The sequence below is a fragment of the Nelumbo nucifera genome, chromosome 2 (assembly GCF_055504915.1).
Source record: "Nelumbo nucifera cultivar China Antique chromosome 2, China Antique-T2T, whole genome shotgun sequence".
Taxonomy (NCBI): Eukaryota; Viridiplantae; Streptophyta; class Magnoliopsida; order Proteales; family Nelumbonaceae; genus Nelumbo; species Nelumbo nucifera.
In genome coordinates this window covers 107,989,678-108,006,990 of record NC_142650.1, presented here as the reverse complement: position 1 = coordinate 108,006,990, position 17,313 = coordinate 107,989,678, and the positions used below count along the sequence as shown (strand labels likewise).

The 17,313-nt window shown below is 39.5% G+C and overlaps 3 protein-coding genes across 4 annotated transcripts in view; 2 read left to right on the top strand and 1 right to left on the bottom strand.

The window, feature by feature from the left end:
• The window catches only part of LOC104603428 (RNA-binding (RRM/RBD/RNP motifs) family protein), a 34,324-nt gene extending 33,333 nt beyond the window's left edge, over window positions 1-991 (top strand). For both annotated transcript variants that reach the window (XM_010267451.2, XM_010267450.2), the window contains exons 7-8: window positions 346-446; window positions 541-991. In XM_010267451.2, the coding sequence (XP_010265753.2) occupies window positions 346-446; window positions 541-631 (192 nt within the window). In that variant the 3' untranslated portion in view covers window positions 632-991. The remainder of the gene's footprint in view (window positions 1-345; window positions 447-540) is intronic.
• A 5,450-nt stretch (window positions 992-6,441) lies between these two features.
• LOC104603429 (interferon-activable protein) lies at window positions 6,442-9,857 on the top strand. The gene is made up of 7 exons (XM_010267452.3): window positions 6,442-6,883; window positions 6,980-7,137; window positions 7,221-7,276; window positions 7,413-7,474; window positions 7,568-8,137; window positions 8,406-8,613; window positions 9,450-9,857. Exons 2-7 carry the CDS (start codon window positions 6,993-6,995, stop codon window positions 9,642-9,644), a joined length of 1,236 nt encoding a protein of 411 aa, XP_010265754.2. The 5' UTR covers window positions 6,442-6,883; window positions 6,980-6,992; the 3' UTR covers window positions 9,645-9,857.
• An 801-nt stretch (window positions 9,858-10,658) lies between these two features.
• On the bottom strand, window positions 10,659-17,068 carry LOC104603431 (small ribosomal subunit protein eS12-like). Its single transcript, XM_010267453.3, has 5 exons — window positions 16,954-17,068; window positions 15,773-15,815; window positions 12,312-12,600; window positions 11,094-11,159; window positions 10,659-11,003 (listed from the first exon to the last, which is right to left on the bottom strand). The coding sequence occupies exons 2-5, from the start codon at window positions 15,778-15,780 to the stop codon at window positions 10,944-10,946; spliced, it is 423 nt and encodes a 140-aa protein (XP_010265755.1). The 5' UTR covers window positions 15,781-15,815; window positions 16,954-17,068; the 3' UTR covers window positions 10,659-10,943.
• Window positions 17,069-17,313: the final 245 nt, after the last annotated feature.

The window sequence follows — 17,313 nt, the reverse complement described above, 5'->3', positions numbered from 1 at the left end:
CTCGGCTGCAAGAGTTTTGACCAATCAAAACCCACCTGTGAATTATGATAAGTACCACCTGATTAGTAACATGTTTATGATACCGGTTGATTGGTCACAAAATTTTCAGATATATATTTCCAGTATCATATTCGAACCCAATTTAATATTATCCATTTGTGCACCTTTGCCTGGATTATTATTGCTCCAAGTTCTGATTCCCTTGCACAGTCTCTTAAAACAGTTATTATGTTGATGTTTGTGATGTGACTAGACAACTTTTCCTTGATATAATGCATATTCATTGAAAATTGGTTCAAATGTACTTTTGTTATATTATAATCTTCTTATACACTTGCTTTACAGGCTGACGGCACTCAAGAAATGGCAAATGTGACCGGTGTTGTCCAAGCTGTGGAACAAAAGGAGGAACCCTATGATCCTTTGGCTACACCAGATGTTGACAAGTCAGTTACCTACTCTTGTATAATATATTTCTCATATATTAATGAACTTCTTTTGTTTGTAGATTCATTATTGATGTTTGATTCTGATAACCAGGTTAAATGCATCTTACCTTGCCATCCATGGACGTGCTATGGTGGGCCACCCCTTGTGGTTGAAGACATCAGAACTCTCACAACTAGCATAGCTTCCTGTGCTAGTACTTGATTCTCCCCCTTTTGCTTTGTTGCTTTCATGAATATGGAGAAATGCGACACCAGTAAACCAGGAGTGGAACGTAACGAAGGCTATGTGATCTGAGTAGGGAGAAAGGAATACTTGAAGGAGATCAATGTTTAGGATGTGGAAAGTTGGGACTTGATAATCTGCCACAGTTTATGAAGATTCAGATTTTGAACCCTGTGAATTATGAATGCCCAAGGAGATCTGATATTTCCATATATTGGAATTTGGAATGAACATATCCATACTATGCTTTAACTATCAACGACATTTAACACTACATTCATTCTTTATATAATATCAGTTTTGCCTTGTATTGGATGCCGATCTGGATGGTCATATACCTATACGTGGTGAGAATTTATTGTTGTCCTACTTCAAGGTAGGTTGATTCTGAAATGAGTCGATGCTTAACTAACAAGGAAACCTATGATACCCGTATACCTGTAAAGGGTATACTTCCAATATTTAGTGTAAATTTTGTATCCAAATCCATATAATAGAGATGAGAGCCCTCTTGTTTTTGGGGTAGAAATGTGGGATCCTTATCAGCCATAAGCTTTCTCATAAGAAATTGAAGTGTTTTTGCCCAATTGGCTAACTGTAGTACAAGACAGCTACATTCTCAACCACTGAAAGTTGTTTCCAGGTCCATTACATGAGGTGACTGTAAAATGGATAATGAACAGTTGATTCATGTATCTGAAGCAACCGGCCTTTTTATGACCACACATTCATAGGGTTGGGTTAGCCTTCATTGTTGGACAGTGTTTTAGTGCTTTTATCCTTGGCACCGAAAACAAAGCGTCAAGTGTTTTTACCCGACTCCATATCTTGCAATTTCCTTGGTTAGTTTGGTTGCCTTTAAACTTCATACAATAGCTATGGTTTCACCTGATCAATGATGAAACTTTGACAAAAGTTTGCTTTTCTATTTTCTTTTTCTTTAGAAGTGCAATGGACTGCTGCTTTCTTGTTAGAGCGAGCCGAGGAAAACATGTGGAAGATGAGTCCATATAAGCTATACCTGCAACGGATCGAGTTGCATATACCTTGATCAATTGAGTTTTGTCCTGTCGGATTCATTTTTGGATTTGGATTATAGTTGGATATTAAATAACATTAGCAAGTTAAACAAAAGTGATCAAAGTATTATTTATTGTGAACAGAATGAATAAAAAATGACTTTGATATTTGAAATATGAATTTAAATTATATGAAACTTGAGCCTATCAATCTTTCTTAAATACTAACTAGAGGTGTAAATCGGGCCGTGCTGCCATGGCCTGGCACGATGGTCTATGGATTGTGTCAGGTTTGATACAATCATGTGGGCCGTGTTGGGCCCGGAGTTTTAGGTTCGTAGGCAGGGCCAACATAGCACGACCAAGTGGGCCATGTCGTCTGCGGCCCGGCCTGGCACAACCTATATATATAATAAAATAAATAATTATTTTCAATTTTATTATATTAATTTAATTAATTATTATATACATCAAAATTCATAATTAAAATTTTAAGTTTTTTTTTCAATTTTTTGTAAATAAATAGCTTTGATTCGATCCACAGCCCAGTCTAGTCCAAGGCTTGACCCACGAACCAGCCTGGCCCGTGGCATGGCATGGGCCCACATGGGCTTGGGCCATGGGCCTTGCTGGGCCGACCCCCAATTATCTTAGGGGAGGGTGGCATGGCCCGGGATGGCCTGCACCTTGTGCAGGCCGCCCGCGGGCCCTCTAATTACATCTTTTAATAGAGGGTAAAATACAACATTCAATCCCTCACGGCCCGCACTTTTCCACATACTAGCATTTGGCATGATAGTTTAGGATGAAGTTCTGAGTTATGATACTGGAGGAGCTTCGATCGATCAAAACACTGCCCCTTCCGTGAATTTTGATGAATATCACTTGGTTGATTACAAAAGATACTGGTTGATTGGTAATAGGTTTTCCTAACATAATATCTTTCCAATATCATAATTGATTTACATACAAATAAACATACTATCATATTTCATAGTGTAAAATCAAAATGTTTATATGATGGTTACCTAAAACTTCAAATACAAATGTTCTTTGTTAGGGGGAATGCTGACAAACAATATAAACAATGAGTTCATGTACGAAGGAAAATGGATTGAATCGAGTCTATATAGACATATACAGATTTGATTCATTTATGTCCGAATTAGAATCAGATTATATCCATTGGATATATAGCTGATTCAAATCGAATTTGAATTATAATTGGATATTAAATTGAATAAATGAATTAGACTAAAAATAATCAAAGTATTACGTTTTATTAACAAAATGATCTAAAATGACTTTTGATATAGGGGCATATGGCAAGGCCTAGGATTGCGCCATGTGGCATCGGCCGGATGAGATCTGGCCATCCATCCCTAACAACCCTTAACCACTCCTTTGCAAGGTCAAATATAAAAGGGGGTGCCTAGATTATGGTAAAATCATCTTGCTCATTACTGCTCTTGTTCTAGAGTGACCACATCTTAGTCCTTGTCTCAAGCCTGGTATGACTCCTTTCATATGCCTGACTAACTTTACTGTTGGAGTCTTCGCCCCTGAGACAACACCCGAGGCCTCTAACGTATACTCTCTTATTTTCATGTTGGACACGTTGGCCTCGATCAAAAGAGCAAAATTACCTTATTATCCTCGGCCCCATCATTGGCAGCAACAACTTTAATATTATATTTTTATGAACAAAATGAATTAAAAAGTACTTATATGAAACCTGAACATATGACAATGTAGTGAAAATTCGACATTTAAACCAACTTTGTTGATAGTTATAATATATAGGGGTGCTGACAGTTCGGTTAATCGAATCGTGGGCTTATTTTTGAAATTGAACTAGGGTTATCGGTTTTTAGAAAATCGGCAACCAAAACCGAACTAAAGTCGATCGGTTAACTGGTTGACCGGTTCGGTTAACCATCATTTTGGTTCATAAGTTTTTATATGAGGGCCAGGCTCGAGCTCAAGACTTAGGCCCGATGGTAGGATCGGGCTCAGGCTTGGGCTTGAAAATATTTTGTTGACACATATACAAAGCCCAGCCCGAACCCAGCCTAGCCTGATCCATGAACAGGTCTAATCACAACACATCACTGGCCACATTCTCCCCTATCCGAACTCCTCGCAAATCTGATTGTTACGGGTTGGGATCACCTGCTAACAAAATACATTCAACATCCTCTTAGCATAATCTGATACCATACATCTCATACATAATGGGTTCCACTTTTGTGATAGGTCTCAGTCCCAAGGTGAGGAGATGTGCAGTTGTGGACCTTGTTAACAAGGATGTTGTAACGTTTTTTGTTGGCAGGAGGTGGGTCCCATTTTGATGTCAGAAAAGCGAGTCCGGATCACCTGCCAATAAAATTTATTCTAACCTACCAATATCATCTCACACCGCACATCTCATTCATGGCAGGTCCCATTTTTATAATAGGTCCCAATCTCATTATGAGAGTTATGTGGTGTAGGATCAAATTGGTAGGGGATTGAAATATATTCTGTTAGTAGAAGATCACTCGATTGCGGAGAAGTTATCATAAGGGGCTCGGATCCGCCGCCCTACCCACGAGCTGTTTTCACATCTCTACCTACGAGGCATGACAGCTGTGTGTTGGAAATATCACTTTTGCAATGTTTCCAATACATCGTGGTGGTGGTTTGGGGGTATGAATGTGAGAACAACTAGTGGGTAGCAGATCCCAAATGTAAGGCGGTGATGTCCGGTAAGTATGTGGGAAGGGCTCATAGGTAGGATATCCGAAGTGTGCGAGTTCACATCTCCGCCAGGGTGATCAGGGGTCAGGCTGGGATGGGTTGGGCTTGGGCCGGGCTTTGCACTTATTATAAGGGTTATATATTAGGCCCGGGTCTAGTCTGTCTGGGGTTTTGGGCCTAAATTATAAGCCCTAACCCAGGTTTATATGGGCCCGGGTCGGACTGGGTCACGCCTGATATTGGGTCAATATCTTTCATATATAAAACATTACATATTTATAATATTTTATATTAAATGACATAACATGCATATAAACTTATTTTATATATTATATAATATAAAATATTACATATAATATAAATTATACATGTCATGTTATAATATTTATATATAAAATATATAATCTAATGTAAAATAACATATATATATATATATGTATACATTATACACAAAATGTGTAAGTTTAAATATATGCGGGTCGGGCTTGAAGTATTAAGCCCAACCCGACCCTAAAATTTGTGGGCCTGATATGGGCCCGGGCCCGGGCCAGGCCTGAACACAAAACCTAGGCCCAAGCCTGGAATTTTCAGCTCGGGCTTGTGCGGGCCAGGCTGAAATGATCACCCCTAATCTCCGTCCCATCGTCTGTTGCCCCACAAACGCCCCACACAATGTGGGCCTACCACATGTCCAGTCACACATGGTGGGGCGTTCCCGCATGCGGGGCTAATGGGACGGTCGTTAGCCTCAAAACAAGCCCAAACTTCCTTTCTCCCATACAATGTTTTAAAAAATGACTCGGAAATAGAATCGTTTTGGCCATTGGTTTCTGGGTTGACGGTCTCACCATTCGGTTCAAACGGATGACCCATTCTGACAAATTAAAAACAATCAAAAATCATTGAACGGGTCAATGGTTTGACCGCTTGGGTCAATGGGTTGTTGACTTTTTCAATGTTTTTTGGCCAAATACCAGGTTTGAGGTAAAATGGAACTCGTTGCTTGGACGGTTCCTGCGCCGAATGGTCTGACTGTCCGGGTCAACGGCGGTTCGAATACCTATCTCCCATATTCCCACCCCCCAACCTCAAATCATGTCTGACCCCATTCTACTCTCTTCCGCCCGAACTCGGATCCAACTCCATCTCTGGCACCGACGATTGCTTCGTCCAGTTCACTGTCACCAAGTACTCTCCAAATCAAAGAAACAAGGCGCTCCCTTGATTTAGAATGGAGAAACCAAATATCAAAACAAAATACGAGGGTTGGAGAGTACTTGGTGACGGTGAACTAGTCAGAGCGATTGTCGGTGCCGGAGAGGGAGTTAGAAGAGGGGAAAAAAGTTTATCTGGTTTAAAATGAAAAATAAAATATTAAACGAGGGCTTCTTTGATTTGAAATGAAAAAACCAAATATCAAAACAAAATACGAGGGTTAGAGTGTACCTGGTAACGGTGAATTGGTCGGAGCGATTGTTGTTGCCAGAAATGGAGTTGGATCCAAGCTTGGGCAGAGGGGAGTAGAATGGGGTCAGACACGATTTGAGGTAAGGTTTTCGAACCACCGTTGATGCGGATGGTTGGATCATTCGGCCTATTGAACCGTTTAGACAATCAGTTTTGTTGATTCAGGCGGTCGAACCGTCGAGTTGTCGACCCACTCAATGATTTTTGACCGTTTTTATTTTTAATTATTTTTTATTTTTTAATTTATTTGTAAAAATGGCCCATCCGTTCAAATCGGACAATCGACAAACGGTAGCCAAAACGGTTTCGTTTTTTTTTTTTGTGGTATTTTAAAATGTTGATTTGAGATTAAAGGGGCAGGAATATGGGAGAAAGGAAACTTGGACTCATTTTGGGGCTAACGGCCGTGGGGCGACAGGCGGTGGGGCGGAGATGCGAACTCGAAGTGCGCCATCCTTTGATACACCTGATTTACGGAGCTTCATTTCCGTGATTCGAGGTCAACTATCTATTTTTCCAATTTCCAGGTTTAATAGGAAAACTCTAGCCAAGCTGGATCCTACATTCCTACTTGCTCCCAGGTTCATATCTGACGGTCTAATTTCTCGATAAAATGTTCATATCTGACGGTTCTCACATGAGTACGTACCTGATCGTTCCTGGTCCAGCCAACAAGGGACCACCAAGGGAGAAAAAAAAAAATTGATGAACCTCTAACGGTCAGAAAAGCGTAACACACTCCAACGTTCACTCTCTCCGGTCTCCTCCAACGTTACAAAATCACAATACATTCCCAAGACTCTAGGCTCTACCCTTCCCTCTCTTTCTCTCTGCAACTACGCAACTGTCTCATTGCACACAATCTTCAAAGAACCCTTGATCTCCTTGTTCATATCCATCTCCTTTCTGGGTTTCTTGTAGCATCCGCAGCTCCGAGACATCTCGAATTGAAGAACAGCTCGCTCGATTTCCTACTTTGCGAGAAAGTTTGTTATCTCATTCATTTCTGCTCTGTATTCCTCTCTCCTTTGATCGATTCTTTTCTTTTTTTTCTGGTTTTCATTTTTGTTTCGTTTTCGTAGGTACTTCGTAGAAATGGAACCAGCAAAAATAGACTGGAAGAACATCGACTCCAGATTCGTCGAGGACGAGTTGTACGAGCACATAAATGCTCCCAAATGGGTCGATTTATCTGCTCCCGATGAACATGTAGATGATGAAGCCTGGTTCTGTAGGCCCGGTAAGATTTCTGCTCGGTTTCTATGAAAAGAAGAACTGGCATTTTTCGTTTCTTTCAACAAAATTTTCTTTTCGATTTTGTAGAGTGTCGTCATCCAAAGATCGCAGAAGATTTTCTTCGATCGACACCTACTTCAAAGGTTCTGAGCTTCTGATCCCAAAACGAAATAATAAATTCCAGGATTCGATCTTTGCAGAATTTTCATTGTCTCCTTTCGAGGTTTTCTTCTCCCATTTGTTCATTGTCTTAATTTTTGTCTTCCCCTCTTTAAACAGGCGAAGCATCTGAGATCAATAAGCGTTTCTGAAATCCTTCCATTAGGCGATCGAAATCGCAAGTAATATTGAAACTCCCAACATTTTCAGTTCTTCAATGGAGCTCCATTTTGTTCTATCTCACTACTGATCCGAGTGTTCTCTTCTTCTTTTAGAGATGCAAATCTAAAAAGGAGAGGACTCATTCCCTCTTCAGCTTCTTCGCCTCGTATTCTAAAATCCGACACGACTACACCATCTAAGCCTCCACGCAGATTCCAACAAGATATCGAAAACAACAATCCGAACTTCTCTTCTCCTCTTCAGAACTATGAAGCCAAAATCAAGAAAGCGGCTATCAAATCGAGCACGGAAAGGAAGAAACTGTTAGATGATTCTCCTTCCCATGCAGACACATCGCAAAACGATCGATATCCGCAGCTGAAAAGCACCCTTTCGGCTCGTAATCTCTTCGCCGGACGGGATATATTGAATCAGATAACGGAGTTCTGCAACGAGCTGAAGAAATTGGCCATGAGAGCGAAGGAGAGAGAGAAATTGGAGAAATCGAATGCAAAAAAGAACGCAGTGGATGGCGAGAAATCCGATCAGACTTGTGGTGGCCGAGGAGAGGAAAGCGAGAAGGAGAAAGAAGAAAAGAAGCCTCTGCTTGGGGCTGAAAAGGAGAATTCTGAAGCAACAGAGAAGAGCAATGGCAAAGAGAAACAACAGAAGAGGCCAAGGAAGTAAGTTACCGTTGAACTGGTTAAAAGAACTAAGATCCGATGATACTGACCATCCGATCTGATGACTCACAACTCGTAATTCCTTGCATTGGTCCTGATCCAATCTGTGTGGATCCGATGTACAGTCCGCCAGGTCAGAAGTCAGAAGTTAGAACCATTGCTTAGTGATGCGAGTGTCGAAGTTTAATCAATGCTGATGCGCCATTTGTGACCATCCGATCAGGGTAATCTTAAGATGAGTCTAATTTATTATTGTTGCTGTTCGCAGAGAAACTGATGAGAATGAAAAGGTCCCACAAATCACCGTGGATGTGAAGAACGTTAAGCGCGGAGAAGAAAGCTTGTCGTTGCAAGTTCGGACGTGCCCTCCTTCTCCTCAATGCTTTTCTACGCCTCGTGCTCGTGGGCCCAACTGTTCCACTACCACCAAACCAATCGCCACCACTCCACTCAGGCCTTCCAGGCCCAAACCCACGGTAGGTTGACAAGCCCACAGGAACAAAGTTCTGAATGGGTCATTAAAAGCCCGGATCTCCAGTAAGCAAAACCTATTCATATTATCATATATAACATCCAGCAGCTGCACATCGGAAATACACCTCCGGTATGTTAAATTTATGGGGAGATGTTTCCGATGTGTGGCTAGATTCTCAATTTTTTACTTGAAAACATTTTCCTATAAATAAACATTTTCAAGTACGGAGATGTTCTATAGATACATGGCTACACGTGCTGTGTGGTCGGTGTGAGGTGCGCTCTCTGAGGAGCATATCTAAATTCACTTACTGAGAAGAGAAACCAGATCTATTCTCAATAAAAAACTATTCCAACATATGACCTATGTGTGTTGGAACAGTTTTTGTTGGGAACAGATCTCAATTCAGCCCAGATTATTATGAATTTTGTACCGAATGGTCTTCACACCTCATAGTAAGTTGCAGCCACATATTTTGGGAACATCTTCCGTATTTGTATGTTTTCATTGATAGTAGATGTTCCAAATGCACGGCTGTGAGTGGGTGTATGACGTGGAAACTCCAATTCCCTAATTATGGGTCGGATTGAGAAGAGAACAGGCCAAATCCTATTCCTGGTAATAAGTACAAAAGGATGCTTTAGAAAGGCAAAAATAACCCTGAATAATAAGAATAAAATCATTGTAAACACAGTAAGTTTTCTGTCTTTTTGACCAGAGATGTGCCAGCCTGCCAGGTCTATTAACACATCCATAGATCCTCATCCCATGACGATATAAAATGTGGTTATGCATGATCAACGGCTGCTGATACTAGTTCATTTTTTGATCTAATAGGCACAGCAGGAGAGGGGAATTCTTCAGGAAACGAAGCAGCAGGACAATAAAGCAAAACAAGAGGAGCATGGAGATAGAGGCACTGCTAATAGAAATAGAAGGCTTGCTACAGCTGCTGCAGCTAGGACAGAATTAAAACCCCTGGATATGTTTTGGTTCTTGAAGCCTTGCACACTTTCTAACAGAGAATACTAAACCTTCTTCTTCTATGGTATATAATAATTATTTTTTTATTATTTTTTTCAAATACCCACAATAATTCTTTTATTTATTTTTTACTACACATTTTATTTGAAAAATGAGGGAATAGGGTCAGTGTAGAGGATGCAAAAATACACTATGCTGGTGAATAAAGTGTACCGGACGTGAATAATAACTGCTTGAATAATAAACTCTTGCAGTTTTTTCAGTCTTTGCATCTGGTTCAGTTTTACCGATAACAAATTTTTATCTCGTCCCATCAATGGTTCAGTTTTATCTCATTATTAATATTGCAAAATTTGCATCCCAAAAATGATGCAAAATCTGCACCTCATTCCTCTCTCATAAACGCTCAGTTTGAAAAATATATATATATAAAATAACAAATATATAAAATACAAATACATATAAAATAATACAAAATACAAGGTTTTTTGCATTATCACATCATCTTTCTTACCTCACTCTCAAATAAATAACCCTCTTAAATCATTTCTATTTTACACTTCTAACAAATGAAACAATGTCGAGTTTGAAAACAGTATACCAGGATTTACACTCAGACTGTGTGAGTATAAGGTGGGCACCTCACTCCATTTAGGCCAGTGTAAATGAAATATGCACTACAAATGGAATTTGATTCCGTGTCAACTCTGGAACAAACCAGCTTACACACCAACGAGTCAGCCCTCGGTTAATGCACTGTTATACCTTAGAATTCATGGGGTGTTTTTCTGTCTTTTCACCGGAGATGTGCCAGGTTAATCAAAAACGGGATGTGCCCGAATCAGCCACCACATCACCCAATGCTCAGTTATGCATACCCCTAGATCAGCCAATAAGGTGGTTCATTCATTACGTAGCCTGAACACTTGATCAATGAAGGTTTCACCACATCAAGCTTCGAAAGAAAAAATATAACAAGAGCAAAAGCTCCGAGTTTGTTGCTTCGACACCCCATGAATTCATACGACTTTGGACCACTTTGGAGGCAAACATGACATGGTCTAAACAAGGCCATACGACTTTGGACCACTTTAAATAGGAAAATGATACACTGGTCCCAACCAGAAACTATATTATACTGATTTCTCAGTAGGGGTGACTGGAACGATAATCAATCAAGACTTCAGGCTACCAATATAACCAATCATACTTAAATCAAGTATGATAATCAATCAAGACTCAAAAAAAGAACTCCCAAAAAGAAGGGGGTATCCCTCAAGCTACCAATATAAAAGGGAAAAAATGTCCCTACAGATTAAACTCCAAACTCTTCAATCAACTATTCACTCAGTGAGACTTCACGTACTCCTGGACAATATGGAGACCCTCTGATTCTTCCCCATAGTCCTGCAAAATTCATAATAAAAGGATTCATCAGCTAATCTACTAAAGAAAGATCAAAAACAGATGCACCAAAATTCTCCCATTTATATATACCTTGATGACAACGCAGGAGCATCCCACCACTTTCCTTGCCTTGCCCTCTGAATCAATTTTACACAACTGTATGGAAAAAATAGAAGTCAAGGAAATGTCCTAGGATCTCTGGAGAAAACATGAAAAACCAGAGAGGGAGAGGGCTGGGTAAACATTTAGTTTATTGTCTGCAATAAAAAATGACCTATTTAACAAAGGCGGACATGAATATAATAGGCATGATCGAAAAGCACTAGAATGTAAAAGTCAAACCATTGAACCAGGCCTACAAAATGGCAGCTTCCAGTTGCATAGTTATATATCAAATAGGAAATCTAAAAGTCAAACCATTGAACCAATCGACTTTTTAGGCTTCTTGTCCTCAACCTAAGGAAATCTAGAAAAGCACTAGAATGTAAACTGGAAAGCAAACTAGGTACTTATACAATTTTAACTGTGTGAATACTACTAGGAAAAAAGGAATAGTTGTAAACACCATGTTCTCTTTCCTATTAAACTTCCATGGAACAATAAAAACAATTGTGCGTTAACAGGTGAAAAGCAAATGAAGCTGATAAAAAAAGGCGAAAATCAAATGAAGTCACTAATTAGATTAATTAGGGTTATTCAGTACATGGCCCTAAGGTGCCGTAGGTGCCTTGGGACGCATATATCTCAAAAAGTTACCCAAAATAAATAAAAAAAATCACCTCAATCGGACATTGGGGTGCAAAGTTATGGCCTCTTGAATTTTGCATACACAATTAGTATGCAACCCGCGACCCGGTCACCAGGTCGAATGGGTCAACGGTCCAACCATCTAGGTCAGACAGGTTTTGACCAAGTCAACAGTTTTTTTACCTTCTCTGGGTTTTACTCAAACTGGACCCAGAATCTTGACTGGGTGACAGTTCGAGCGGTTCAACTAGCTGGGTCAACGGCAGGTTGAAATTCACTGCTTATCACATTCATCCACTGGATGAGGGACCAATAACAGGCCAAATGATCAACCTTCTGGTCCATATATCAATCCTATACCCAACCCTGAACAAGTTCATCATGCTACATGGATAACTCTGGGGACATATAAGTTTTCCGCTAAGCAAACAACCAGACCAGAAGGCATGCTCCCAGAGCAGATTATTAGCCAAACTATCAATATAATAGCTCAAACAAACATATGAGGTAGAAAGAATTGATCACAAACAAACTTAAGTGGTAAGGGTTTTGTATACTTACACCAGCCCACTCTCCAAGTGTTTTAGCACTTGGCACTGATATCAAGCTTACATTGTGATCAGCACAAAGTGCTTTGACCAGTTTAACAAAGTCTGGCTGGTTGCAGTCCTCAGCCAATACGCAGAGCTGTGCAGCATGCTTTTCAATCACCTTAGCTCCTTCATGAAGCCCTCGTGCAAGCCCACCATTGGCTAATGATTTCTTCAGAACAAGCTGCAAGGCTGTCATGACATCCATTGGCTCCCCTAGAGCTGGGGCAGCAGTCTCAACTGCAGCAGCACCATCTTCACTGCAAAAGCAGTAGAAAGGAGCAAATAAGACACAAAGTAGAGGATTTCTTTTCTAACATGAAAACGAATGAATCATAAGATATAGAGATAGCAGATATTCTTAATTTACAATGGTAACAAATCCTATTAACTGAAATCAACATCAAGACCAGAGATGCAATACTTTTCATACATATAATTGATTGCTATTGGAGAAAATTATAAGGCCTTCTTGAGAAAGCTAAAAACAAAATAAAAACATTTTTTTTGATAAATAACAAAATAAAAATTTTTTGCTAAAAGAATTAATTCATTGGTAGCACCACTACATAACCATCTAAGATTTGACAACAGCTCACCTAGCAATCCATGACTCAATGGTGGGGGAATTTCAGGGAACAAGGGCTTTACCATGTAGGCTCATAGCAATCCGGTTGGAGATGACTACTCTTTCAAGTTTCAGGACTGATGTGATGGTCCTTTTGGGGCTTATACCAAGAAGCCTTTCATAGGCAAAATGAGATCTTCTAATGCTATCAGATGTAGCAGATATTCTTAATTTACAATGGTAACAAATCCTATTAACTGAAATCAACATCAAGACCAGAGATGCAATACTTTTCATACATATAATTGATTGCTATTGGAGAAAATTATAAGGCCTTCTTGAGAAAGCTAAAAACAAAATAAAAACATTTTTTTTGATAAATAACAAAATAAAAATTTTTTGCTAAAAGAATTAATTCATTGGTAGCACCACTACATAACCATCTAAGATTTGACAACAGCTCACCTAGCAATCCATGACTCAATGGTGGGGGAATTTCAGGGAACAAGGGCTTTACCATGTAGGCTCATAGCAATCCGGTTGGAGATGACTACTCTTTCAAGTTTCAGGACTGATGTGATGGTCCTTTTGGGGCTTATACCAAGAAGCCTTTCATAGGCAAAATGAGATCTTCTAATGCTATCAGATGTAGCAGAATCCCTTACTGTACTTCTTAATCAAAAAGATCATATATTTTCTAGCTGCTTTAGATGGATACCTAAGGAGCTGAACTGTATGGCTTAATGGATTAGCTAGATCTATGATGGAACGACTTCTGTTCTCTGATAAGTTTGCATGGCCATGGGGAAAAAAAGAGCTATCCCCTTAAGCAAAACCAAATCATCACAAATAATCAATCAATAAAGCTCACCTTGCTTTTGAGCATCCTTTACTCCATTTATGAGAGTAGGAAATGCCATCTAAAATGCATATGTTTCCAGTTCGACTGACATGCATATCCTCCAGTTCCATCCAAATAAATTCTTTTTTAATCAATAGGCCCATACAACTTGTTTACAAGTTACAACTCATAAGAAGAAAGAAGTTTTACATGTTCTTAACAAAAGGCTAACTTCAAACTCTTCAAGCACCATGGCCCCCACTGCAAACTTCCAACACTGTAACTGTCATACCAAATACACAGGATTTTTTCTCCCCAAACCAAAAACAATAAACGAGCACCTCCAAGTTCTTTGTGTAACTTTTTTTATTGGAAACGGTAACTTCATTAAAAAACTTTAAAATAACTTTCCATATTTAAGTACAGCTGTCAACCCCTAAGTAGGTGTTGAGCCCCAGTTGTCTTTCTTACAAAACTGCGCAGAACATACTCTCCCTCACAGTCCCTTGTTTAGCCAACGTGTCAGCTAAACCATTAGCTGATCTCCTTGTCCATTTGAAGCATGAACCGATCTCTCTTGTTGTATTGTGGATTTCCCTTATGGGGCTGTCTATAAATCCAGGCTCCCAACTTACCAGATTGTAGCCACTCGATCAACAATTTAGAGTCTCCCTCAATCTCAATTTGGTGTAACCCCAACTGTTTTGCATATCTTACACCTTGAAGCAAGGCCATCACCTCAGCTCTCAATGAGCCCCCTACTCCTATTGGTCCTGAAAACAAAGCTACAATTTTGCCATTTTCATCTCTGAAAACTCCTCCTCTACCTGAAGGGCCTGTGTTACCTCTTGAACTCCCATCAAAATTCAATTTCACTCTTTGTTGTGTTAGTGGGGACCACAATTCCTGCACAATAGGTTTCATGGAAGTTGTAGAAGCCACCACTTCCCAATTCCTGTAAATGTCTTCAGCTGAGAAGTCTTTAAATAAATCCAAAGTTTTCAACCAATGAATAGTCATAATAATTATCCTTTCTACAATTGCCTCCTTGGATTTCTCCATGCCTAGATTCTATTATTCCTTTCTTCCCAAACTGACCAAAAGATAGCTGCTCTTGTGGCTCTCCACATTAATCTTCCACGCCTCTTCAATTGCCTGAAAAAGCTTGGGTCAAAAAGGCTTGCCAAATCTAGGGGAGGTGTCCACCTACAACCAAGATAGAAGAGAACCAAGTCCACATCTGGGGGGTGTCCAGGTGTCCAGGGAAGTTCTTTGTGTAACTTCCCTGAAGCCACAATTTATCACCAATGCCATTATTTTTTTCTTAAATATCACCAATGCCAACATGCATGTTTTTGACTTCCAATCATTAACCTAATACAGATGAAAACACTCCAAACAAAAGCAAGACACCACCCATACTACAAAGGCTGCTCAAAGGTTAACAAAACATGAAAACAAAAAGATCAAGATTTTATTGCCACAGTCCTAAGTCCTAACTCATTATCTGCAACCAACTTATTACACATTTTGACTGGCAATGCTTGCCTCACAAAACATGAAAACATTCATTTAAATATACATTCATTTACCTTATTAAAAAATACTTGATTGGGTATACCACGATCTCCAAATTATGAGCTACTACTTTTAAGGGAATGACACACCATATTGACTTACATCAATTACCATCCCAAAATCGAACTTGTATTGGCCAAAATTCCCTTCATAAAGGTTGTTGACGGTACAAGCCTAACTATCTAGATAGTCAAGTTGGGAAATCATGCCCCTCTACTTATATGTATGATGTATAAAATACAGAAAAAACAACAAGCTTAACTGCTTTTAATGAACATGGATGGTCAACAAATTATACAACAGACAATAATTTTACCACCTAAGGAGAGGCACAGGTGGTCATGAATATACCTGTAACAGTTACAAAAAGATGAATATAGCAGAAACCTCAAAAGTAGAACAGAATCAAAAGTAATGGAACAATAAAGAATAACTATTTACTTACCCTGACATCTTTACAGTTGAAATTCAGATTTAAAATCTCCTTCCTGGTGCCAGAAATAATAAGGTAAAGTATTAGATAAGAGGGGGGAATCCAATAAAACCAAGCATAAAAGAATAACAGACCATATATCAAGTTCGAGTAAGCATTAGCTTAGTTTTGCACTCTAGGTTCAAATAAACAATTGAACAGTTAAATACATGCATCAATTACCAACCGATACTGTAAAAAAAATGATACTGAAGAAAATGTTATGTGCCTTAGGAGAACCCACCCCTAAAAGCTAGCTGTTAGAGGGGAGGGAATCCAAGCACATATATACCCCACAACAGCATCCCATACTACCGAGGTGTGATACCTCACATTAGCATCCCATACTACCAACATCAGACAAATGGATCATAACATTCCACCATGCTCCGTAGTCCCGGCACCCACACAGGCTGGCTTTGCACTAGTCCACCTAGTCCCAGCCGAACACTGCAATACTGACACCACCACCTACGCCGCCGCGTGATTGCAAATGGGAGGCATATTGTAGGTTCCGATACCATTTGTTATGTGCCTTAGGAGAACTCTTCCCTAGCTAACTTTTAGAGGGAGGGAACCAAGCACATATATACCCCACAACAACATGTGGGATACCACACATTAGCATCCCATACTACCAGCATTGGACAAATGGATTGTAACAGAAAACCTTTGCACTAATCACCACCTTTCCATAATCACTCTTTTTTTCAATCAACACCGAGTTCAGTCAGTTTTCCATGCTTTCTTTCCAAGATATCACCCATAACATCCAAGGCAACAGATAGAAATTTTCTTAAAATAATGCCAACCTAGTATATTTCAGTTCATGAAGTAACCGCATAAAATGAACAAAAAAAAAACCGTAAAGCAAGCATTGTTCATCCAAAACAAATAATTAAAGACTATCACCAAGATGAAGAAGAGCATGCCCACTCAAAAAAAAAAAAAAATCCACTCAAACAACCGAAAAATAACGCCATTGACACACTGGACCAATGATTTGTTATTTTCAGTTATAATGCTTTGTGGGTATCATAGTCGGAGAACCCTAAATCTTCACATACTTGAAGGGTATAACCAGAAGCTAACTATTCTTGAAGAGCAGGATAAAGAACGATCTTAAACTGAGAAGTAATGGCGAGGTTTGTCACCTGAGCGACGAGGTTGAACTATCTCTTTTGCTCTGTCCCGTGCCGCCCTCGAGAGGTTACAGAACTTTCTCTATACTATGCTCTAGTCTATAGCGAACTGTAATTTTTAGGGCTGTCAATGGGTCGGATTTATCCGACATCCGAATGATCGAACCCATTATAACGGTTATGGTTCCACCTCCACGATTTTATCCCGATTTTAGGTCCGTTCCGGTTCTTGGCGGTTTTGAGTCGAATCAGACCCGGAATCAGTTTTTTTAAATAATAAGTTATTAAAAAATATATAACAATTTAAATAAAGAAAAATAAAAACAACAATATCGGATCGACTCTTCTCAAATCAGACAGGGGTGAATTGAA